The 27,170-nt window shown below is 43.7% G+C and overlaps 2 protein-coding genes across 8 annotated transcripts in view; both read left to right on the plus strand.

The window, feature by feature from the left end:
- Positions 1-13,115, plus strand: part of LOC139048676 (zinc finger protein 84-like) — a 75,376-nt gene extending 62,261 nt beyond the window's left edge. The window contains exons 4-5 of the mRNA XM_070523167.1: positions 2,200-2,275; positions 10,887-13,115. Of these exons, the coding sequence (XP_070379268.1) occupies positions 2,200-2,275; positions 10,887-12,259 (1,449 nt within the window). The 3' untranslated portion in view covers positions 12,260-13,115. The remainder of the gene's footprint in view (positions 1-2,199; positions 2,276-10,886) is intronic.
- Positions 1-27,170, plus strand: part of LOC139048756 (zinc finger protein 271-like) — a 344,730-nt gene that overhangs the window by 257,022 nt on the left and 60,538 nt on the right. The window lies entirely within an intron of this gene.

Here is a 27,170-nt window from a genome sequence, read left to right on the forward strand (position 1 = left end):
AACTACAAGCTGTTGCCCAGTTTCCCCGACCAACAACTTTGAAAGAACTGCGCAGCTTCATTGGATTAGCGTCATACTTTCGCCGTTTCATCCGCAATTTTGCCACTATAATCGCACCTTTAACGCAGCTTCTTCATGGTGGCCCCAACCTTTCAACCTAGTCACCGGATTGTGATGCCGCCTTCACAAAGCTGCGTCGTCTCTTGACGTCACCGCCAATCCTGCGCCATTTCGACCCCAGTGCTCCAACTGAAATACACACGGATGCCAGTGGCGTTGGCCTTGGGGCCGTTCTCGCCCAGAGAAAGGCTGGCTTCGATGAGTACGTCGTTGCCTTCGCCAGTCGTGCACTCACTAAACCTGAATCGAACTATTCTGTCACAGAAAAGGAATGTCTCGCTATAATTTGGGCCATAACCAAATTCCGCCCGTATCTTTATGGCCGCCCGTTTGACGTCATAACTGATCACCATTCGCTGTGCTGGCTGTCGTCCTTAAAAGAACCGTCCGGTCGTTTTGCTCGATGGGCCCTTCGACTGCAGGAGTACGACATTCGCGTGCTGTATCGCTCTGGCCGCAAACACTCGGATGCGGATGCCTTGTCTCGTTCGCCACTAACAGCCGAAGCTAGCTTCCCGAAGGCCTCATTGTCCGAGTCTTCCCTTGCTGCCACGGACATTCTTCTGGAGCAGCAGAAAGACCCATGGATTGTGTCCATGCTGCGTTTTTTGTCCAGCCCATCGACACCCACTAACAATCGCGCATTACGTCGCCAAGCACATCACTTCTCCATTCGCGACGGGCTCCTCTACCGTCGCAACTACCTCCCGGACGGCCGCAAATGGTTGCTTGTCATCCCGCGCCACCTGCGTTCGGATATTTGCGCAGCGTTCCACGACGATCCCCAGTGTGCGCATGCGGGGGTACTGAAGACATACTCGCGTCTACGCCTTCGTTACTACTGGCGGGGGATGTATCGATTCATCCATCATTATGTCCGCTCCTGTCTGGTTTGCCAACGCCGTAAAGATCCCCCTCGTCGTTCAACCGCTCCATTGCAGTCTTTGCCTTGCCCAGCACGTGCTTTTGATCGAGTAGGCATCGACATTTATGGACCTCTGCCAACCACATCAGCTGGCAATCGCTGGGTAATCGTGGCCATCGACCATCTTACGCGCTATGCGGAAACTTCCCCTTTGTCCAGCGCTTCTGCACGTGACGTCGCCTGGTTTCTCCTGCGCAACATCATCCTTCGCCACGGAGCTCCCAGGGAATTACTCAGTGACAGAGGCCGCGTCTTCCTCTCCGACGTCATCGAGGCTCTCCTCCAAGAATGCCGCATCATTCATCGCACCACTACTGCGTATCATCCGCAGACTAATGGCATGACCGAGCGCTTTAATCGCACTCTTGGTGACATGCTGGCCATGTACGTTGCATCCGACCAAACCAAATGGGACCATGTTCTACCTTTTCTGACCTACGCATACAACACCGCCACGCAGACTACCACGGGATTTTCGCCCTTCTTTCTCCTGTACGGACGCGAACCTTTTTCCACGATGGATACTATCCTTCCGTACCGCCCTGACTCCACGGAAACAACTACCCTATCTGAAGCTGCTGCACACGCAGAAGAGTGTCGCACGCTTGCCCGTATATTTACGTCAGAAGACCAGCAACGCCAGAAGCACCATCGAGAAAGTTCCAATGCTCCTGTGGCCTATGCTCCTGGCTCACTAGTGTGGCTTTGGGTTCCAGCCTCTCCCACTGGACTGTCACCGAAACTCGCGTCGAAGTACCAAGGCCCATACCGCGTGATCAAACAAACGTCTCCAGTCAACTATATTGTGGAACCCCTCGAGCTACCTTTGGATCATCGCCGTCGTGGTCGCGAAATTGTGCATGCCCAGCGTCTCAAGCCCTACTATGATCCGCCTGTGCTGTCCTACCCGTAGGTCGCCGGGACGGCTTCCTTCTCCGCGGGGGAGATAACTGTACTGTAAAATAGGGAGCAGTGGGGCTGTGGCTAAGAGAGAGACAACGACGACGAGAAAGAACAACCTTGTTTCGGTGCTCGGTCGGCTACACTACCTCTCGCTGCTCCAACGTTCTAGTCGCGAACGCTTACGGCTCAAAGTGCTTCGTGACAATATATATATATATAGTATAAGAGTTTTATTCAGCCCAAAATTGCAGGCCGAGCATATCGACCGCCTGGGTGGCCAGTCGACGCAGTCCTTCACCTTCAGCGCCAAGCCAGTCGAGCCAGGTGGTGAGGGAAACCGAAAGGGGAGGATATGAACTTGATTGCTGAGGCCGGACAGTAGAATAGGCAATGGGATAGGTCTGCATAAGTAGAGGGGCAGTTGGGACAGGAGGGGTCAGAGCGATAGCGATAGAGAAAGAGGCGGGAAGGCGTAACCAGTGCATTCATTTGGATGTGCCGCAGAAGGCGAGCCTCCGGCAGAGTGAGTGATAGATGGAGGGGGGGGGGTAGAGGCGCTTGTCGAGACGGAGCTGGAGGCAAACTTCCTTGATAGTGCGGCGCAGGGAGAGTCTCCCTGAATCCTCTGAGGGCCTGGACCAGGGGATGAACGGTGCCCGGTTTAAAACGTCACGGGCGAGCTGATAGGCCAGCTCATTGCCGTCAATCCCCGAATGCCCAGGGACCCAGCGGAGGAAAACGGTGGAAGGTTGCATTGGGGAGACCGCTCGTTCGACCTCTTGTTGGAGTGAATGGGGTAGGGTGAGGTTCTGTACGTGGTGAATGGCGGCTTGGGAGTCGGTGTATATCGCGTACTCTGAGAGCGAGGGAAGGGAGGGAAATGATTGTAGGGCATGTACAATGGCAAGGACCTCGAGAGAGAGGGCACCCGGAGGGTGTAGGTACGGCCCACTCGTGTGAGTTTCAGGTGCTGGGAGGTGAGGATGGTGGATAGCGTAGCCGCCGGAACCTCGAGGAGCTATGAAAGAGGCATCCGTCTAGGCTACTCCCTGGGTAGTAAAAAGGGGGGAATGATGTTGCCCGGCCGCGTGACGACGGCCGGCATGCAGGACAGAGGATATAGTGGACGGGAGGGGGAAGATGCGAAGATAGGGAGCCGGGGTGGATTTCGGAGAGGTAAAGGTGGAAACGGGAATGGGAGAGATACCCGCCCATGGGCCAGTAGAACCACTGACCCCGACGGGTAAGAGCAAGCCGGGCAAGCTGGGAGTCACGCTGGATATATATATATATATATATATATATATATATATATATATATATATATATATATATATATATATATATATATATATGTATACGATAAATTCTGAGAAAAATACATCTGTTTGCCGTTTTGTTTGTTTGAACAGTTGTCTGCCAGAGCAGAGAAACTTCTTTTGCATGCAACTATTTGCGCAGACGGCATTTGTTTGATCAATATTACCGATACTTCAATTTTAACTGACTTGTGAAATGTGAGCATAATGGCCTCGTGGCAAGGTATAAAAAAATAGCGGGTTCCATCTAGAGGTAGAGAAGGAGGGTGCGCCTATGGTACTGGGTTGTGCTGTATGATTAAAATAGCGGTTTTTTGCAGAGTGGTCCAGCTTAAACAGTGCATTTATGATGACGCTGCATGTTCTCAAAACTTTTCCGAGGTCCGGTCGTAGCATGTCTAAGTACCTCCATGATTTTCTAAGCCGCTGTAGTTGTTTTTAAGCGCACTTTAGGCACCAGCGCTTCGTCCCAGTCTATACTAAGCGATGTGATGAAGTGGTGGGTGATTTTTAGTGTTTGGATTGCGTTTATGAGTGGGTGACTACTGACTGCTTTCACATAACCTGCCCACTGTAAAGACTTCGTATAATATAATTTGCAACGGCTTTCACAACCTGCTCTGAATGTCTGTTTTACTGGTCCAAAATGGATTTCTAGCGGCTGCAAAAGCTGTTATGAAATGGCATGCGCCAGTAGCATGAACATCCACAGCACGTGGCAAAAGCTGGCGGGAGCTCATTGAAGAAGCCATCTCCAGAGATTCAAGCTGAGCAATTTAGGAAGAGTCACCTTGAGAAGGCTGGGGCGCCAAGTAGAAGAAAACAAGAGAGGCAAGAAAAGTATTGGGCGTTCCTTTGTGTTCTAGCTAAAAAGCATAGATCTGTACTATGAACTGTATAACCTCGATACAGAAAACAAGTTTGTAACAGCGCAGTTAAGGTTTACAACTATAACGGGAGATCTTTCTTAAAGGGTTACCTTCTAACATCAATTGCTGCACAAATGAACATACCAGGAACATGCCTTCTTACATGTACACATAGAAATACATCTTTAGTAAACGCATATAATCCCGTAAATGACAATGTTGTGGTGCATATATTTTAAGACTTTTCCTCACACCAAAGCACTAATTTATACCTCTTAGTTGTGTTCCCGATCAGCAATGGTTTAGGAGCCTAATGGGACCAACGTGTTTCTACATGTTCTTTGCGAAGCGGCACATTATTTAATTCAATTCAGTCTTTATTTTTCTCTTGGACAGAGCAGGAGACAGGACTAAAAGCTCGTAAGCTTGGCAGAGGTCCTGCCCCCTTTATCAACTTGGCAGTACAGTACACAGGCAGCTATTTTCAATTTTTTAAATAAATACTGAAACAAGATAACAAAAGACTTCGTAGAAAGCAGCGCTATGCATTGCAGCACAAAACATAGGCATTCGAAAGAACAATTAACATGTTATGCGGTAAAACATAGGCATTAGAATAAACAAATAACATGTTATGGGGAAACGAAAAAACAAAAGCGGTAAAGCTTTACATTGAGTGCAATATCACGTAAGTTCGCTAAGAATAAATCCCTTAATAGCATCAATTGAATGCTGAAAGGGGTCAAACAATCTTTTGCTTAATGTATTTAATAATACTGGAAGAGTATAAAAAAGAGACTGCTCGGTATAAAATGCCCTATAGTCGGATACAACTTTAGAAAAAAGGGTGCGTTTACTCCTCCGAGGCAGATGCACACGATCATCCACCAATGGGCGCGCACTCTGGACCGACGTCATGCGCCGGACGGCCAGTGACTTCGCCGCTTCGGTCATCTGGGCGGGGCCTCCCCTTTTTTCAAAAGTTGTATCCGACTATAGGTGTCGGCACTAACCAAATTTTTTTGTCTTGCAAGGATTTAGAATTTCACCTCTCTGTTATGTGTAAAGTCAAACCTGACTAAATGTCGAACATGCTTGCATCGAATTATTCCTTATATTGAACAATTTTTAGAACACTGTTGCATAATAAAGAAATTATCGCAAAAAATATGGTTACATCGAACAAAAATGGCCATTACTGATACATTGAACTTCAAAAAGCATGGAAGTTCCCCAGAAGTTGGCTTTCGTTCTCAACTGTATTAAACATGAAATATTCTTACATAAAATACTGTTTTATAGAATAAGTTGTATATCCCTAAAGATTATTAATAGTTACTTATCGTTTTAAATACAGTGCGCAGTTGTAAACTGTAACCCATCTACCTTTGGCATATGTTCCACAGGTGTTCCACAGGGCTCCATTTTAGGGCCTTTGCGTCTCCTAGGTCATAGTGATACCTAGTTCCAGTATATATACCTAGTTCAGCTGATATAGTTCTGTATGTAGATGACACTATCATATTTTTCTGCAGTCACAACTTGAACACTCTAGTAAATGCAAACAAATATTTCTCTGAACATGATCAAACTTCAGCTAAATGTGCGCAAAACAATATTTATTGTCCTTAAACCTAAATATAAAATTCTACATTTGGATCCTGTCTTCAGTTTGAAAAAAGAAAACAGTATGTGTGAGCTAAATACTTTTTATTGGAGTGGCATTTAGTGAACTCTTAACCTTGATTTAGCATAGTAATTACTTGCGTTCCAGTATACCATGCTAAGTCGGTCTAATACATATATTAAGGCTTGTCCTACCAACTTTTCTGAAGAAACAACTGTCACTTACCCAGTCACTTCTTCATTACTGTTTACTTTTCTGAGGAAGACAACATATGCAAACCTAAACCCCTCAATTATATTGCAAAAAAGGCAATTAGAGCAAACGGTAATATTCCCAGAACTTCGAGAACACAATACCAACGAATACCAGCGATTCTTAATACGCATAACTTAATAACCCTTCGACAGGCAAAATATGCTGATTACTTGATCCACAGCAAGCCTAAATTTTAGGCTGACTTGACCCGCAGCAAACCCAACCTTAGGTTTTGTTCACTTGCACAGCCTTGTGCTGTTTCTGAACTGCGACATGTATCTTGCAGGATTCCTGAGGCTAGAACTAACTGTGGGGTTCTGACCTTTGAACGTAGCACCATAACTTTCCTGAATGATAACAAAGCAAGCGAAAATCTAATACACGAGTTCTCTTGTAAAATGCTTTACAAAAAAAGAAGTTATGGATCTATTAAGGGTTCATCCAGAAATATGGTTTCCATCAATTTTAGAAATAGACAACATTGTTTGTTCTCGTAGAAATTTACACCATTTAAAAGAGGAAACATTACTTTATTTTTCTGCATAATCGTAGTCTTTTTCTGCGCATTCCTGTACGCGGTGCTCCAATTTCTGTATCCCAGTGTCGTTGAACTCCGCCGCCAATCCACCGAGGAAGCGTTTCAACTCTCCTTTGACTTCATTGGCGCTCCTGATGCGTTGGCCACTCAAACATTTCTTTAGCTTGGGGAACTAATGATAATCACCACGCGCAAGGTCTGGACTGTACGGTAGGTGGGGCATGACAATCCACCCAAAGTTTGTCAAAAGTTCCTGGCTTTGACAGGAAACCTGAGGTCGAACGTTCTCGTGAAGCATCGTTACACCTGCAGCGAGTCATCCTCGCCTTCGGTTTTGGATAGCTTGCCTGAGTTTTATTAGTGTTGCACAATAACTGTCGGAGTTGATTGTTGTTCCACGTTCCATGAAATCGATTAGCAGTATCACCTTACGATCCTCAAAAACACTGGCCATGACTTTGGCAGCAGAAGGAGCTTGTTTGAACTTCTTTGCGACTGGTGACTCTGGGTGACGCCACTGTTTGGATTTTTGTTTCCTTTCGGGAGTGAAATGAAACACCCACGTTTCGTCTCCTGTAACAATGGAATGCAACAACAATCCTGCCTTATCTTCTTGACACTTTTGAAGAAACTGGCGAGCACAGTCAAGGCGTTTCTCCTTGCGGTCTGATGTCAACAGCCGCAGTATCCGTCGAGCACAACACTTGTGAAACCCCAATTTTTCAGTCAAAGCAAAGCTCTTTCCACTGTACCGTAAGAACTCCCAGGAATTGGCGCAACAAGTTCACGGACGGTGATTCTACTGTTTTGAAGCACTTCGCGCTGGTCCATCTCGATAGCCTTCTCCTAAACTGGCGTTCGCCCACTCCATTTTTCATCGTGGACTTCCTTCCGACCGGCACTCAAGTCCCTGCACCACTTTCAGGCGTGTTGAACGGACATACACTTGTCGCCATACGCCTCTGCCAACTAACGATGAATATCCGCGGGTGGAGTCCCTTTGGCGTGCAAAAGCAGAATTACCGAATGAATTTGCACTTGGTGGGATCAACAATGGGAACCTCCATATCGGACGGCTGCTGAGCCAAGAATGAGCGGCGCAGCGAAGCGCGGCCGGACGGGAACCGAGAGAGGGGGAACAGCCGCGCGCAGCAGTGTTGCCGGATTTCGCCTCGCACCTTCCCGTGTGGCTGGAGCTTATTGGGAGCCTTATTCCTGGAGTGATATTACACACAACGTCGACTTATTGTGGTCATAGCGTGTTCGCTTACTTATTTATTTTTAGTGCTGTTTGTGTTGCTCTCTTTCACAGCTGTAGTTGAAAAATAGGTTGTGCTGAAACGTTTTTACACGGTGCTGAAATGTGGATATTCTTTATTATTGTGATCCTGATGCTGCCGCACAAGGAAGTCTGTTGCCGTCTCAAATGCATTCGGTGTCATCCCAAGGAAGGCAGGCCTCGTCAGGCACACACAGACTTTAGCCTCCCCCCTGATGTGGCGATGCATGTTTGAATGATGTATGTGAAAAGCGATTCTTGCAATAAACTTTCAATCTTAAAAAAAAAAACTTTTCAAGTCTGGTAACTGAGGAGTGAATCTGAAGATTCATTTAAGGAAAGCGAGTGAATAGCGCTAACTGTGGTGTACCACAACCTCACTCTGTAGAGAAATGGCTTAATTTTGCTTTGTATTGACACCTTATATTAAACAAATGTTACCAAAGAAAAGTATGGTTATGCAGCTTCAGTGATCTATTTCTTCTATATATGCCTGTAGTAAACAAACTTTCTCCATGAACTGTGAACCTTGCTCATTTGGCATAAGTGAAGAATGAGCCTGATATGTTAAGATCGTTTAGGCTTTTTGCTATAATTTTTGTTGGAAAAACGTGCAATTGGCAGATTCAATTACTTTTTATGCTTCTGTGGACAGAGAAGCATATATAACGGCTTCGTACGAATTGTCAAGCACAAGGAATTGCAGCAGAGCTGCCTTAAATATTGCGACAGTTGTGACTATGCGATATACGTCCTATCCGCACTCATTGCACAAAAGTGCAACAGCATGAGGAGAAGCCGCATAATTGGCACTTCTGCTATCACAGCTTTTCGCATAAGCGCGACTTTGCACAGTATTACCTCGCAAAAAGGGCTCAAATTTCAAACCATGCGCTGTGCGCCCTTCGCCTCACAGGCACCCCATTCTTAGCCAATGAGTCAAGGCTAACCTCAAGGGTGTGCCTTTGTCTCCTACAATGCTGTGGCATCACTCACAATAATATATGACTTCGAGAATTATTGAAGGCAACATCAACTATTAGTTTGATCTGTTGCTTCAATAAACGATTTCACGATTAGAAAAATTGTAATATTTAGAACTAGAATGTCTGTGAGTCTTTGTTTTAGCCTGTGCCGTAGCAGGTGAGACATACTTCGGTTTTGTGTGCTGGTTCCCACATTGTGTACTCGTTTTGTGCAGAAAACAAAACTATCTGCCTTTTTTACCTGGTTCCAAAGTGCTATTGTGCTCTTTGATTCGCCTCTGCCTGCCTCAGTGCTTGTAACTGTGGCATTGGCTTGTGCCATTATTCAGGTGTTCTGGCAGAGGACGCCTAAGCAGAGCGCAATTAGTAGAGTGCATGTCAAATTGTTCCACTATGAACAAAACTGCAACCGAAGATGTCATACTTTGTTAAGCCTATAAGGTCGGTACTGAGAAAAACCCAATCAAGCAAGTAGTTTTCGACGATGAATAATGGCAAGGTCACTAAAAAAAGTTGCCATATATTTGCACCTGTAGCTCGCACCAAAAAATGTAAACCTTGAAGAGTAAGGTCAGGGTTGGGGTACGGATTACATGAATTTCGATTTGAGGTGCGTCTTTGTGGCAGCACAGCGTGCGCTGCCACAAAGCTACACTTCAGGGCAAAGTTCTCGATTACTCAAAGTTTCATTATCTCCTTGGTAACCCCTCGATCTTTCCATTCCTAGGTGTAGAAATTCCCTTCTCCCCACATTCATTGTCATTCCTTCCTCCTCTGTACGAGTCGCTATGTTGCATTTAGTAGTTAACGAATACTCAAGCCTCCTTATAACGAAACGGGATATAACAAAATAATGGATATAACGAAATAGATGAAATTCTGAAATCCCATTAAAGATCCTCGAATTTAAAACGCCATATTAAGGAAGTGAAATTGTCCTACCAATGGATATCACGAAATACATTCGTCTACGAAACCTAAAGATACCCAACCGTTGCGTGCCGAGTGCATCACTTTCCCCAGGGTTCTACACTGATTCACCGCCGCAGTTTAAAAGTCCCACATCTCCATGTTGAATACGTATTCGATCAACACTGGTCTACTTCAGCGCCACGCGTAGCTGCGCACCTGTGCACAAGCAGCAGTTCACTATTGCACTTCTCCACTGACCTCTCCCTCTCTTGCAGGTGCTTGGCTGCAGGGTTATGCGCGGCGGAGCGAAAGAGTAGTGCAGTCTTTTCTCTGTAGCGTGCCGCGCAGGCAGGCACAGCTGGGCGGGGCCTCGGAGACTTCCTCCGCAGCAATCGCGGGGGTCACGTCCAGGCTTTGCATTCACTCTACCTCGCTGCGGTGTGCCGTGTAGGGTTCGCGAGATTGCATATGAGCAAGTTTAGTGATTGAATGCTGTGGCAATATAACCAACTTATACCGATGTAATGTACTATAGCCAGGTATGATATACAGATACCTAAATATATATGAGAGTTTTCATTCACCGTGACGCCGGCGCAGGACGCCAACACGGGGCTCTTCATGTTATCGCGTTATAATAGTGTTCCTCGCTGGCTCCTTGCAATCTCAACATATGAAAACATTGCCAAAGTTTAGTGTGGGATCAATAAACCGACTGATGAAGTCTTACATTAGACAAATTTGTTATGCCAGAGAATCCGAAGCTTTGCAAGTGTCGAGTACGGCAACCGGGCCTCAAGTGCTCATTAAGGATCAGAGAGCAAGCTGGGTCAAAACATTTTAAAACAGTTGTTAAGGTTCCTAGAAATTCGTGAAAATCTTCGAACACTCCAAGTTCTCTACCTTTCTAATTTTACACCTTTGTAAAAATAATTTCTATTATAGGCGGACACCACAAACAACATCGTCAAGCATTCAAATGCAGAACTATTGAGTAAATTAAAAAGGACCGTCAAAATTTCTTTGTCTAATTATACTTGAAATCACCCTCAAGGTCTCCCCCCCACCAAAAAAAGAAAGCTTGTTATTAGATTCAGCACCTGATTTCTTTTTGGTATTTCATGCTATCTTTAATTACTTTTTTTTTGTGCAGCATCGATGTCTCCTATCTCTCCATCAACTGCCACGTGTGACAACTCAAAGCAAGGATTCCTTCACCAGTGTGACCTATGTGACCACGAGGCTGATAAATTGTTTCATCTGGACGCACATGCGAGCCTCCACAGTGACGAAAAGCCATATCAGTGCCCTTCATGTTCTCGGAGCCTTTCACGAGAAAGCCACCTAAAAATCCACTTGCGCACTCACACAGGTGAGAAGCCCTACCAGGGCCCTTCATGCTCTCGGAGCTTCTCAGTAAAGGACAACGTCATGAAACACCTGCACACCCACATAGGCGAGAAGCCAAGTCAGTGCCCTTCATGCTCTCGGAACTTCTCAGAAAAAGGCAAGCTTACGAAACACCTGCGCTCCCACACAGATGAGAAGCCACATCAGTGCCCTTCATGCTCACAGAGCTTCTCAGACAAGGGCAACCTCATGATACACCTGCGCAGCCACATAGGTGAAAAGCCATTTCAATGCCCTTCATGCCCTCATAGCTTCTCACGAAAGAACCGCCTGAACAAACACCTGTGCACCCACACAAGTCAGAAGCCATTTGATTGCCCTTCGTGCCTTCAGAGCTTCTCACAAAAGGCCAGCCTGAAATCCCACCTGTGCGCCGAAACAGGTGAGAAGCGATATGAGTGCCCTTCATGCTCTCGGAGCTTCTTGCGAATGAGTCACCTGAATGAACACCTGCGCACCCACACAGGTGAGAAGCCATTTCAGTGCCCTTCATGCCTTCGGAGCTTCGCACAAAAGGCCGGCCTGAAATCCCACCTGCGTACCCACACAGGCGAGAAGCCTTATGAGTGCCCTTCATGCTCTCGGGGCTTCTCGCGAAAGTTTCGCCTGAATGAACACCTCCGCACCCACACAGGTGAGAAGCCATTTCAATGCCCTTCATGCCTTAAGAATTTTTCACAAAAGGCCAGCATGAAGTCCCACCTGCGGAGCCACACAGGGGAGAAGCAGCCATATCAGTGCCCTTCATGCTCTCAGAGCTTCTCGCATAAGACCCACCTGAACGAACATCTACGTATCCACACAGGTGAGAAACCATTTCAGTGCCCTTCATGCCCTCAGTGCTTCTCACAAAAGGGCAGCATGAAATGCCACCTGCGCAGCCACACAGGCGAGAAGCCATATCAGTGCCATTCATGCCTTCAGACTTTCACACGAAAGAACCACCTGAATCAACACCTGCGTACCCACACAGGAGAGAAGCCATTTCAGTGCCCTTTATGCCTTAAGAGCTACTCACTAAAGGCCAGCCTGAAATACCACCTACACACCCACACAGGCGAGAAGCTGTGTCAGTGCCCTTCCTGCCTTCAGATCTTCTCACAAAGGGCAACATGAAATCCCGCCTGCGCACCAACACGGGCGAGAAGCCATATCAGTGCCCTTCATGCTCTCAGAGTTCCTCATGAAAGAACCGCCTGAATCAACACCTGCACACCCACACAGGTGAAAACATATCAATGCCCTTTATACCTTCAAGGCTTCTCGTTGAAGTGTGCCATGAAGGTACACCGGCGCATTCATACAGGTGACCGGCCATACAGTTCTACTGTCTGCTCCGTGTCCTTTGAGCAGTCTCGTAGTTTGAGCAGACATAAGTGGAGAGCACAGCACCATGATACAGCAGGGTAGGTCAACAACTACGTTGAACTAGAGTTTGAGTTAAATGTCGATGGGCGTGTAGCATGTTGCATAGTGTTCTACTGCATCAGGTAGTACAAATGTCTGGATGTGGTCTGATACGGTCGCTGAAACATTTTTTTGCAGGTCCCCGTATTTGCTCTAGATCTTTTTTCAGCCGGTAATAAAACATAGAGCTAAAGAAATTATGAAAAGTTACCCACACAGGGCCTTTACAGCTGAGAAAAAAAACGTATAGTTAGACCTCAATAGAATGAGGACGGTAAAATCAGCAGTTTGCTTTGCTATATTAGGTTTTTTTATTATTCGAAAAGTAATCATTGTTCATCCCTATCTCAAAAATTACTGTTCTCATGCCCCCAGAAACTATGTATGTTTGTTGTAATAATTATTACACTACAGATATCTGAATGATATGCTTTCTGAGCTCTGTGTGGTTTTTCCCCTGTATTCTCTTTTGGTACATATGAACCTTCTTTTGGACCAATTCGTGTATTTGTTGGCTCAGTGTCCTGGTTTACGTGGTTCCATCCCGGAGATACTATGATCTTATTCTATTTATACTTCTTTTTTGCAAATGGTTACTTCTTTAGAGCAATTGATCGTTTACTGAGTTGGCTTTCCACTGTCCGGTTTAGTGGAGCACCAAATAAAGTCCTGTGTTTAATGAGAATTCATGGTCTGTTCTTGGTATTTGTGTACCTGAATGACAGCATGCTATATAGTGGTTTCAGCATTTTATACTATCGAGAGCTGCAAGAGAGATTGATCGGTGGCAATTGGGAAGTTCATTATTACCACAGAAAGCTCATGTTGTAACGTATGTATATGAGTAATTTACGTCTTGAGTCAAATGTCAAGTCCTCCATGCCTAATTCATTCCTACATATTACATCAAGATATGTGTCAGCATTTGTATAAGCACTGGTGCGACATATATACCTCTAAAAATATTTCTATAAAATTTACATATTGAATCGAGTATACAGTGACACACTCACAGTATACTACATTTGTGCTCAGAAGGCAGGAAGTCTGAGCAATAATGTTTTTCATCACTTGCAAATATTCTTTGTGATTTGCAATTGCGCCAGTCTCTCTTAAGTAATTTCGTCACGAAGAAAGTTATGCACAGAGCATGTTCTTAATGTAAGAAATCCAAGAATTAACTGTTGATATTTTCATTAAGTTAGTCCGAATATTTCATGCTTTGAATAGGCACTTCGTAAATCTATATATCTTATAGTAACAAAGGAAGACTTGAAACATTAGTTCTTTTATAACATATATATATATATATATATATATATATATATATATATATATATATATATATATATATATATATATATATATATATGGATAAGTATAGTATAGATAGCATTGAGCCTGCTCTCAGGAACGGCGGAGGCCTAAAAGCAGTGAGGAAGATACTAGGAATAGGCAAGCATTAGATGTATGCCATTAAGAGACAAAGCCGGCAATATCATTACTAATGTGGATAAGATAGTTCAAGTGGCTGAGGAGTTCTATAGAGATGTATACAGTACCAGTGGCACACACGACGATAATGGAAGAGGAAATTCTAGAGGAATTTGACATCCCGCAAGTAACGCCGGAAAAAGTAAAGAAAGCCTCGGGAGCTATGCAAAGGGGGAAGGAAGCTGGGGAGGATCAGGTGACAGCTCATTTGTTGAAGGATGGTCGGCATATTGTTCTAGAAAAACTGGCCACCCTGTATACGCAATGCCTCATGACCTCTAGAGTACCGGATCTTGGAAGAACGCCAACATAATCTTAATCCATAAGAAAGAGGACGCCAAGCACTTGAAAAATTATAGGCCGATCAGCTTACTGTCCGTTGCCTACAAAGTATTTACCAAGGTAATGACAAATAGAATCAGGAACAGACTTCTGTCAACCAAGCGACCAGGCAGAATTCCGTAATGGCTACTCAACAATAGAACATATTCACACTATCAGTCAGGTGATAGAGAAATGTTAGGAATATAACGAACCCTTGTATATAGGTTTCACTGATTACGAGAAATCGTTTGATTCAGTCGAAACCGCAGCAGTCATGCAGGCATTACGGAATCTGGGTGTAGACGAGCCATATGTAAAAATACTGGAAGATATCTATAGCGGCTCCACAGCCACCTTAGTCCCCTGTAAAGAAAGCAACAAAATCACAATAAAGAAGGGCGTCAGGCAGGGAGATGCGATCTTTCCAATGCTATTCACAGCGTGTTTCGAGGAGGTACTCGGAGACCTGGATTGGGAAGAATTGAGAATAGAGTTAATGGAGAATACTATAGTAACTTGCGATTTGCTAATGATATTGCCATGCTTAGTAACTCTCCCTTGGGCATAAATAACATAGGGATAAACTATGAGAACGTGTGTAGTAGGGGCTGTATACGTTTCTCGCGTTGCTAGGCTTTCCAATCAATACAGAGATAATTTGTGCTGAATGAACCCGTTGTGTGCAAACAAACTCCCCATTTATTCCTTATACTCCATTTGTCCTTTTAGTAAACAGTGCTTAATAACATACGACGGAACAACAGGAACTTGCCAATGTTATGAACACCGGGATGTGCACATTGTTTTATACTTATTTTGATGATAGCTGTTCATCTTTCGGAAACTATCAGAAGTGTATTCTACATTGACTTGTTTCACTTCTGGCCCTATCCCATCAGCATTACATTAAATCTGCTTTAGGCAACAAAGTACCGACATATAATAAGTAAACATGCAAAACAATTTTCAACTTTCTGACAACTTCCACTGCTAAGGGTTACCTTCACACCCACTCAGCCATCTTGGTAACACATGCGCCTACTGGCTTTGACACTTTACAGCCACGTGAAGAAAGGCACCTCGCCAACACGTGACTATTTCAGTGCACGTTCTTTCAAAACTTCTTCGTAACTTGTGAACTCAAATAGCATTTGTCTACCCACAGAGTTAAGCCATGTAGGAGTCTATGTCTTAATAAAAGTAAAATAAGCTGGGAAAATGCATATGTGAGCAGTGTGCTGCATGGCGTTCTGTTAGACAAGCGTTACTATATGCGGGGATATGTTGAGCTACTAGAGTAATTCACATGTTTCAGCACAATGTTACAAGCTGTTTCATTGTGTTTGAAAAGTGCAATGAAATAATTTGGAACACTGATGTGACATGACTCAACACTGAGAGCACCACCGTAAAGTCTGGTGCCAGTTATGTAGGCACACATTGTGGAAATAAATAAAAAGTAATTAACAATTAAGTTATTTATTTATATTAGGATATAGTTTAGACCAGGTGTGTTCAAGGTTGCAGAGACATTTTTAGTAATCAGTTTTCAGCACATGTTTTAGTGGCCATGATCGTGTGAAATCCCTTTGATGTAACGGCTCAACAGCGAAGTACTTGTTTATTCGCTATGCCTACAAGAGACTCCTGTGTGCAGCAAAATATTCATTAGCGATAATTTGCAAATTCTTTAAGTCTCCCTACGACATGTTGTCAAAGTAGATCGCTACCTAATTGAACATTCTTGTGCATGAAAAGAGTATTATGTGTGCACAAGAAAAGCTAATGGCATATTGTTTTTCTGATCTTTTAATGTCCTGAGTTGTTTTGAAGTTCTGTTTGTTGACGTGGAACCAATATGTTGATGCCTTGTTTAGTTAGAGCTAAACTCGTGAATGAACCTACTTGTTTTGTTGGTATCTTATTCTGCAACAACTGACCCTTTTGTCTACAAGTATGTGGAAGCAAAATGACATTAGCAATTCTGTTCTATATGTATACATCATTTCTGTCATGTGCAGAAATGCCAGCCACAAAGATAGCAGGTCGATCTTTTTGATAGCCACGTGTCCGACTGGTAGGTCACTCAGCATATAAAACAAGACCTAAATGAAGCGTGTCTCCGTGAACACGTTAAGGTGCATGTGACAGTGTGTATCACTAGGAACTCCTTCGCAGACTATGTGACAGTGCCCACAGAAAGAGTTCTGTATTGTGTGCGCGTGTTTTTTTTTCTCTTCAATTATTCTTTGTCATTCTTTTTCTCTCTCACCTATCACATCCCTTTGCTCCTCTCTGGTACAGGGTAGCCCAACGGATATAATCACTGGCGAACCTCCCTTTCTTTCTTTTCTCTCTCTCTCTCTTAAGGCACTCGAATCTATGAACTTTAGTGAGAGAAAACAAGAAATAAGAAGTAACAACGTGTTAGAATGAGAATGTCGAGTAATTTAATGAATGTCTCTTGAGAGTGCAGACTTTCGCCTTCACCCTCTTTGGCGTATGCTAAAGTGACTGTCTTTTATTATGCTTTTGTAATACGAAACTGTGCGTTCGCATTTTCACCTCACAAAATACAAATGGGTAATTCTCGCATCGTTATGCATCGTTATGACCTGCAGACATATGAAGAACTTGTATGCATGTATATACATTGTCATTCCGAGTAATAAGGAACATTCAACTACAGTATTCAGAGGAGTAGAAGAGCATGCACTTGGTCTGGTTGGTTTATGATTACGAGCAGAAAACAGCTCTAAATGAAAGGACAGCGCTGTGGTCTGTGTCCCTTTGTTTGTGCAGTCTTCAAACCTGTAGAGTTCGAACATTCATTCTATTAATAGGAAAAGTGAGCAATAGAAAGGTTTGGCAGGTGTTTTATTGAAAGGTTAGCCTGCAGGCCTCCATCCAAGCCTTAATTACTTAAAGCAGTTCCATTGTCAGTTGCAACGGTTCTATTGCTTTTGAAGATGTCACTTTCTTAAAGGGAAGTAACAGTATTCATGACCTCTTTTCCAGAGTGGCCATGCCATCATTCGTACACCATACACTGCTTCAAAAGGCACTTTGGAGTATGCATGAATACCTAGACATTTGTCTTTGTTCTTATTTAGTGATCAATATACTTTTCTGCAGTTGCATATGCCTTTCCACAGATGCACATGACCATGTCACACTTTTGCATGTGACGCTGCTCCAGCAGGCATGTGTCCAAAGATGTGTTGTGTCAAAGTTCAGGGGGCTTTTATAGCAAAGAGACTTTTCTGACAGCTTTGTTTCAGGTACCCAAAACTTCTCCAATGTGCAGTTGCCATTTCATTGTAAGTGCACCCATGGCTATGGGCTCCCGCTTGGTTGCACTTGCATCCAAGCTCTTTACACACAACAGAAAATTTGTGAAGATAAGAGAAACAAATAACATAAGCACTGTAATCTGTTCCTCATATCATTTGAGTGCTGTATGTAACCTCAGATTCGGACAAACTAGCCTGACTGCAATGTTGTGTTGAGTGCCTGTGTCGCTGCACATGGATAAAATTCTCAACACCACAGCAAACTTATGCAAATACGATCGGTATATAAATATAATTAATATGTTCAGATTGTCACATCAGAGCTCTTTTGTATCTCCCTCCAACTCGCACCATACAGCGCACATAGTCCATGGTGTTCTAGGTGACACTGATGTTTACAAAAGTAGAGCTTGCTTGATGTTGAAGGAACATGCTGGTTGGACACAAAAGCTTAGCGGACTATGTTAACTTGCTAAAGCGTGTTACTGATGGGAGTTAGACAAAGAAACATACAAAACAAACACGGTGATACTACCAAGTGGAATTTATTGAAGGGCTACAGAATGTATTACGAAAAGATAAAAATACATAATGTTGTGGTGGATGTGATCAAGGCACATGTGCAAGAAACTATAGTTATTTTTTCAATGAGGAGAGTAATGTTCTTTAGCAAGTTATAAATTTGTTACCAACTATCCCACATTCGCATATTAACAAATTTAATGTTACAACCTTTATCTACAGTGACTTTTATCACACTGAAGAAGGTTGGTGTTCCCATTATAACATGTGTACTTAAAAAGCTTTATCTCCCATGATTTCATGTTGTTTTACTTGACATCAGCTTACGAGGGTTACAGATTATATGCTCATATCTCAGCATAAACGCCCACTTCCTTTTCAATGATTTTCATTTCTGTACAAGAACAGTAAGTTTTGTCAGATGACAAGTGCAAATACATTTTTTATTCTTTCATACTTTCATTTCATAATCGCAGCAGGCCTGCTAGCCTGCTGCGATTGCGAAGTAACGCTTCAAGAGGACAGCTGCGTGAATACTTTTTTTTCTGCATGCAGTATTACACTTGAATGCAAGCCTTTTTGAGCTTTGAAATTTTTTTCTGTAGTGGTTTTGTTCCGTTGGGTTATTAACAGAAAATCTTCAAACCTTACTGTACGTAAGAAAAGTTATTCTATAGGCTGTTTTTTAATAGTGATTGTTCTACAACTGATCAACATCAGCTAAGGAAAAGAAGCCTCTGGCTGCAGCCAGTGTTTCAACAAGAGGACTAGTTGACAAAGATGAGCTTGTCACAACGTTGGTTCCAGCCCAAAACATTCCTTATTCGACATCACTATTTACATCTTCCTGTGAATCTGTTTGTTGCTCCAACTGCAGTACACAAAGATGAGTTGAATGGATAAGCTTAGTTGTAGAGCTACTCAATGAACTGCTGCATAAGTTACCCACCTAACAAAACACACAAGACGTTTTTTTAGTAAACCAAAGAAAAATAACAAACAATCAGGATACTAATAAAACGACCAATTTGCACAAAAGAAAGCAGCTTATGCGCTAAATATCTACTCAGGCTAATAGATGAGTTGTTTTATAGATTTCACACGTCATAAATAAATGCTAAAGGAAGTTAAACAAGGCGTCTACACAAGAACATTGTGTCTTTTTACAAACCATAACGATTACATTGGCTGATGCATTTCTCTCAGTGAGCATGTCAATCAGACAATCACATAGGCTGCCACAGCAAGTATTCAAGGTATTTATGCATAAATCAAGTTGTCGAACACACAAGCTTCCTTGATGTTCAGCATGCGAAATTTCCACTTTGGCAAACAATAATTCTATTGGACATGAACCATGAAGCCATATAAATACAGATCTTAGAATCTTAACGTTTCCACTGAAGCTTAAAATTATTTTCTTAAAAAAATTGAATCGTGGAGTTTGACGGGCCAAAACCACGATCTGATTATGAGGCACACCGTAGTAGGGGACGTCGGAAATTTAGACCACCTGTGGTTCTTTAATGTGCACCTAAATCTAAAGTACACGTGTTTTCGCATTTGACCCCCATCTAAATGCGGCGGCCGTGGCCGGGATTCGATCCCGCGACCTCGCGCTCAGCAGCCCAACACCATAACTACTAAGCAACCACGGCGGGTAAAATTATTTTCTTCTCCCAAAATATAATTACTCTATGCGTAGAAGGATCCTCTTTGGGGGTTGGAAATTTATCGGAGGCACGGACAGAGAGGGACAGAATGACTGGGTACTTTGACATTTCAAAATTTTGTTAAAACTCCAAGCGTGTTTATCCACCCCGTAACCACTCTACAGGGCCCAAGCAGTAGACTAGAGGCAGTTACAAACCAAAACATTCCGCAATCCCGTTCATCCCAGGAGGATATATCCAGACATCTATTCAGGCGATAACTGCAATCTAAGGGGCAGGGTTCACGCATTTTAGACACATTCTCTGGGAATGTGAGGTTATAGGCAGAGGAAATGCAGTCTCTCCAGACAAAGCTGCGGCACGGTGGACGGCCGCACTGCGCAACTCAAACCTCCAAGATCAACTATGGCACATCCAGCAAGCTCGTGAGGCAGCGAGGAGACAGGTTCTCCGGACCTACTCGGGGGCAGCCTAGGCCCAGGCTACGAACTTGCCGGATTTTCAATAAACTTGTTACCACCACCACCATGTGTTGCAAGTAAACTAACAATTCGTAGCTACATACAAATGCGTTTCGGGAGTAGAATTTACTTCAGGCTAAGATTTTGCAGTGGGCACGCCAGCTGGTCATCCGTCAGAGCCATGACCAACCCGTTCATGTTGTTCACGGAGATTTTTCTATCCGCTGCGACAGCGATGGCCGGCGCCCTTCAAGATACGACCGGCAGCATCACCCCTGCACTCCCTTTCATACTCTGTGGAGACTGCGAAAACAGACCACTGCCTTCACCGGAAACCAGCGCACTCAGCAACACCCTACTGCCCCGGAATACTCTCAGTGGGCACGCCAGCTGGTCATCCGTCAGAGCCATGATCAACGTGTTCATGTTGGTCACGTAGGTTAGTAACACATACGCCTACATCAAAACCTCTCACCGCTGTCTAGTCCAGCTGGCGTGCCCTTCCAGCGTTAGTACTGTATGTATGTTCGTTAAAAACTTTTCGCTCTCGTTGCTGCTACTCAGTGGGGATATTGAATCCAATCCTGCACCCACTACTGAACAGTTGCTGAGGGAAATTCTTGATGGACAAAAGAGTATGCACAAGTGATTAAAGACCATTGAGTCTAAACTTCAGAACGTGGAAACCATAGCAGCCATATATGCTGAACTTGGAGCATGCTTCGAGAACACGCAATGAACAATATGGAATCAATAAAAGAAACTAATCGATTTAGAAGATAGTAGCAGACGAAACAACCAATTAGCCTTCGGCTTTAAAGATGTGAAACAAACACCAGATTCGCTATTGACCACATTAAATGAAGAATTATTTTTAAAGCACTTAGGTGTTCGAGTACCTTCCATTGAAAGACTGCACAGCATGGGCTGTAAGCAGGCAAAGAAGCACCGGCCTATCATTCTAAAGTTTACAGACCACCGAGAAAAAAAAAACCCTGCTGAGCAACTGCCGCAAGCTCAAAAGGCAAAATATTTCAATTTCGGAAGATTTTTCAGCAGAGACACGTACGGTAGATAAGGAAGCACCTCTGGGACAGCATAGCTGACGTTGGGAAAGCAGGTGCCAAAGTAAGGCTCAAGTACAACAAGATAAAGGTTGACAATCAAACATATCGATGGGACAGTGCTCAGATGAAATGCATACCCGTCACCTCGTCCCCGTCAAGAAAACCCTAAAGGACTGCAATGACCTCGTTCCTGTGTTAAAAGACAAAAAAAATGTCTGTGTCTAAACATATATGCTCGGAGCATAGTAAACAAGATCGCCGAATTAGAGGCGCAACTGCCCACAAATCCCGTTCCAATAATAACAGAAACCTGGTGGCATAGTGATATCACCGACTCTGAAATAACACCGTGCGGTTACAGAATCTAGACATGACAGGGATTCCCATGGCGGCTGCGTTGCAATTCTCTTCCAAGAAACATTGAGTGTTGCTAGGCTGCCTGATATTACAGGAATTGAATGTGTTGCGAAATTTTTTTCTTGGCGAGTGCAATCTATTCATAGGAGGGTTCTATCGGCCTCCAAATTGCGACACTACTTTCTTTGAAAATTTTAACGAGTTCTTGAGCGCCAGTAAGAATAAGCACTGCACTATGCTACTTAATGGGTGATTTTAATGTTCGCTCTGTAAACTGGAATAACGATTTCCCTGAGCCCCCCTCAAGTGTTTCTGAACATTTCGTGGATACAGTAGTGCTTCACAACCTTTCACAGCTTCTCAATGAACCTACACATATTCAAAACAATACACTATCAATTCTGGACCTTTTCCTTGCAAATACTGCCGTGACTAACACGCTTATTCTACACTTAACACTCCACCTGGACTCAAGTGCCCAACAGCACCGCTCCTTGCCAGAAGCGGTTGCTTAGCTTTAATCAAACTTCATGTCAATTACTGTTAAACACAGCGTCGTCTTCAGTCGTGGGGTGGCGCTGTGCTCAGCTCAGTGGAATGAAGCTTCCAGTCATAGATGGTTTCAGAAAACAGGGTAAGTGACCTGACATTTTACTTTCTTTGTCGTGAAGTTTAGGCACCAACGCCTCGGTGTGAACACGTAATGCTGTAAGCGCTCTCTCATGCATATGTTTGCTTTAAGGCAGAGTCAACTTACTATTTCCTGCTTCTGCCACATGCAAATGATACAAAAATATCCCAATAAAATGATTTTGATCTAGGTGGTACACACTCTCTGAAAGGTGATAAAATGTTTGTGTAATAAACGAAGCACTACTCATGTGCTGGTCAGCATCCGCAGCAATATGTTCACCAATGTATCTTTTTTGTCTCAATATATTCGATATTGGTGCAAATTTAAGAGGTTATGCAGCTAACATGTAGCTGTTTACTTTTGTCTAGATAACATACAGCTTTAGGTGAGAGGGGCACTATATTGCATGATACAAAGGAACATTCTTAAACTGCTTGTTGTTTTTTGTGAAAAACAATTGTGAAAGTTTTAATTGCAAAGTAATACAGTAGGTATCGGCAATGCGAACAAGCCATGCAAAGTGTATGCATTAGAAATGAACTATCCCGATGAGGACCCCCCCCCCCCTTCCCCGATATATTGCCAATGCTATAATATCAAATGTTGTGACATTTAACACATATGGTGACTAAAAAAAGAAGGATAACTAAAGCAAGAGCAGCATTAATAAAGCAACAATATCAACTACAAAATTTATATACTTTTTCTGAATACTTTTCTTTTATCTTCGCATAAACTGTGGCCTCACACACTACAGGCGCCTTTGCTAACAACCTTCACATATCACCGGTGCCGATTCTAGCTTCCCTTATGCTCAGCTGCAATGTTTTGAACGTCAGGGCATGTGCTAGTGAAAATTAGTTTGTGATGGCCATGTGGGTCTCACAGTTTCTCTGCCTGAATAACAGGGAGAGGAGGGCAATATATAATTGCCTTGAGAACTTTTAAGCAGAAAATGTAGATGAGGAAGAGCAGTGGCCAGGATAAAACATTTCAGGAGTTTAATGTAATAAGGATACCGGAGTAGTACGAATAACTTTGCAAGAATATGAGGCCATTATAGCTCTAGGAGAAACAGACTGGCCAATCACATAATGAATTTTCAAATATTGTAAGTGATCTAGAACCCCTTGCACGACTGCTTTAATTAAGAAAAAATGTAGCATTTTCTTCAAAAGACAGATTTTTTCTTTGTTTTGTTTACTCTGCTTTGCCACTGTAGACATTATTACTATTAATTTTTCTTTTGTTTTGGAACACAAAGTCACCATATGCCTGGAGGTTTTAAATCACCTTTGTGTGCTCCCGATATACGAACTGCTCGGAAACATTGTTGCTTGGTTTATTGCCCAAGTAGAGCGGCACGTAACGACTGACTAAGGAAGCAGGCGTGTAATATGCACACCCTCTATCCAATCAACCCCTATATCAATCAATTTTTTACAATATTAGACATCTATATATTGAACTTTCCTGTAACAAACCATATTACTTTGCGGAACTTATTTGGTGTGCATATAGAATGAAATCTTTCATTTAATGAATTCTGTTTATCTGCGATTTCAATTGAAAGAAATCATAAATTCCCTCTAAAATTTAAATGAGGATTTGTGTTGCATTTAAACCGCAAATTCTATGGACGTACAAGCGCGTTTCGGGAGTAAAGGTTCAGAATTTCCTTCCTAAGTTTATCCGACTTACGGGCTAAATTGTGCAGCAAAGCTATAAAACGATCGCAGGCGATAAGCAGCTGAATGCGAGGTATCTGGTACAGACAGACGGGGGAAAACTTACAAATCACAATAGCACACATTCAGGCGAGTATGTGAACAGGCGAACTGAATAGGCAACAAAAACAACACGGCACTGCTTTCATAAGTCCCGACTCCTCAGAGTTGGTGCATGTACGCATCCGTAGATGACACGGGCTCCCACAGTGCATTGGTCAATACTTCGAGGCTGACGCCTACACGACCACCGGGGGAGGTTATAACACTTGTTTCTGCAATGACGTCGAGACAACACAAGTACTTGCAATAGGGGTGACGACCTCCCACAACCTCACAATCATAGGCAAAGACCGCTTGCACATGTACTAACCAGCCAAACAAACTAACCACGGCAGCGAAGACCACTTAAATCGACCATACAATGCAGTTAATTTTCTACTAAAACAGCACGTAAAAAGCTTTTTAACTTTATTATAGCACAAAAACATATTTTGTTTAACTATGAGAACTTGTTATTCTTTGTACAATTATAAGTAAAAAGTATCGGCGGGCCGCTAAAGTTGTACGCCAGACGACAAGATTCGCGCTCGCTTTGAAAAAGTTTGTCGTCTGCTCTTGCTTTTCTTCTCTTGGTACTGCAATGTAGGTGAGTAAAGATGTAATATGCATGAATGGAAACATTTTATGAAGATTTTACTTTAAGAACGCGTTATTTGTGTAGCCATATCCACATTTTAGACGAAGCCTCTTACAACACCAGCCCACACAAGCCTCGCAGACATGTACCATCATTCCCACGACGGCTCAGCACCCCTCGGGAAACTCCCATAGACGGTGTTCGCGAGAAACTCTAGGATCCTTCCCCATACCCGCGCACCGATGGGTGGAAGGATGTTGTGAGCCTCCCCTTTGGAACGGGGCGGTGGGTTACGCCACCAAGCTCTTGTTGGTATAGTGCATAACGTCCTACCTAGGTTAAGAAAAACCACGATGACCTCCCACAGTCAAATTTTCTGACCCCCTATTGTGAACTTTGTTTTTGCACGTCTCCGTTTTTTGTCGTTTCCCTACTTTTTCACCAATCCTCAAATCACCTCTTTTTTTCCCCTGCTCTCGCTGAACCCAAGGGCTTCAAGGAGTCCAGTGGAGCGTAAATCGACCGCTGAGTAGATGTCTTCACATTTTAATAAAACATGCTCCGTCGTTTCCCTAGTTTCACCGCAGCCAAGCACACGCTTCTTCTTGTTTCTTATATCTCCCTTTGTAGGTGCGTGTTCTAGGGCATCCTGATCTCGCTTCGAAAAGTAATGTGCTTCCCTTTGAGTTATCAATTATTTTTTTCCTGATTTCATTTATTTCCCTGTTAAGTAGTTATCCATGGCAGGTTTCTTTTCCATTGCTGCCACGTATTAGATTATTTCAGCCTCTCTGACGTTCTTTGTTGCTGTGTTGCTCACCCTACAGGCAGCGTATACTTGCTGGCAAGCTCCCTTGTTCTTTTCCTCCACGGTGGAACCTCTTGCCGCGCCCCCTCTCGGCGGCGACGTGCAACACGTCAGGCCACTTCCTCCTCTGGGCCCATTAAAATCTTCTAGTACACTGTAGGTGAACTAATCGACTTTCCCAAAAAGGGAATCGAAGCAATTTGCACGTTAATATGAACAACAGTGTTAAGGAAAAGACGTTGCTATGTGCTCAGACTGAATCGGGGAGACCGGAATCGGAGACCTTTCAACGTGCCAGCAGGCGAAATTAAGTAGAATCACGTATAGTCTGATGGAATGGTATTAACGCGACAGCATTAAGGAGCTCGTGTCGCAGGAAAGCCGGTGTCGTCGGTGTCAGCGGCGTTGGCCGTGAGCGATAAATCCCAGAAGGCATTCATAAATAAAAAACATCTTGCAAGATCAGCTGGTGGGAATCAAACCAGGGTCTCCGGAGTGTAAGACGGAGATGCTACCACTCAGCCACGAGTTTTTATTTTGTCTTTATTGCCGGCTTTGAAATACACAAACAATACACAAAAAAGCAAACGTGTCAACAAGGATTTTGTTGGCACGACACATTAAATTTTTTTCAATGCTGCAAGCTTATCTAGCAGCATTTTTTCTGGGATGTGCTACAAAGGACTTTAAAGAAAGAGCTAATTACCCTTAGATCCACATGGAATAATATTCTTACCGGTAGAAAATGAGGCTTTTCCGTATGACGCTATAATGATCCTGGGCCTCTACAGTTTGTGGAAAGTTAGAACGCAGTTCAAGAATGCTGATGTAAATTCGCGACCTACACGTGATCACTTCATTGAATCTGTAGTATGGTTCAGGGATGTCCATCGGGCACTCCCTGAACCAACATCGATTCACTCAGCCCAGGCACGTACCCAGGATTTTTTTTCGGGGGGGGGGGGGCCCACCACCTCCATCATCAGCATCATCATCATCATCGTCGTCGTCATCATCATCATCCTGTTTTATGTCCACTGCAGGACGAAGGCCTCTCCCTGAGATCTCCATTTACCCCTGTCCTGCGCCAACCGATTCCAACTAGCGCCCGCGAATTTCCTAATTTCATCGCTCCACTTAGTGTTTTGTCGTCCTCGATTGCGTTTTCCTTCTCTTGGTACCCATTCTGTAACCCTAATGGTCCAACGGTTATCTAACCGGCGCATTACATGACCTGCCCAGCTACATTTTGTCCTCTTGATGTCAATTAGAATATCGTCTATACCCGTTCGCTCTCTGGTCCAAACCGCTCTCTCTCTCTCTCTTAACATTATGCCTAGCAATCTTCGTTCGATCGCTCTTTGCGCTGTCCTTAACTCATTCTCAAGTCTCTGCCCCATATGTCAGCACTGGCAAAATGCACTGATTGCACACCTTACTTTTCAATAATAATGGTAAGCTTCCAGTCAGGAGCTGGCAATGTCTGCCATATGCGATCCAACCTATTTTTATTCTTCTGTGAATTTCCTTCTCATGATCAGGGTTCCGTGTGATTTATTGACCTAGGTAAACGTACTCCTTCACAGTCTCTAGCGGCCGACTGGTGATCCTGATCTCTTG

This window comes from Dermacentor albipictus, chromosome 8 (assembly GCF_038994185.2).
Source record: "Dermacentor albipictus isolate Rhodes 1998 colony chromosome 8, USDA_Dalb.pri_finalv2, whole genome shotgun sequence".
Taxonomy (NCBI): Eukaryota; Metazoa; Arthropoda; class Arachnida; order Ixodida; family Ixodidae; genus Dermacentor; species Dermacentor albipictus.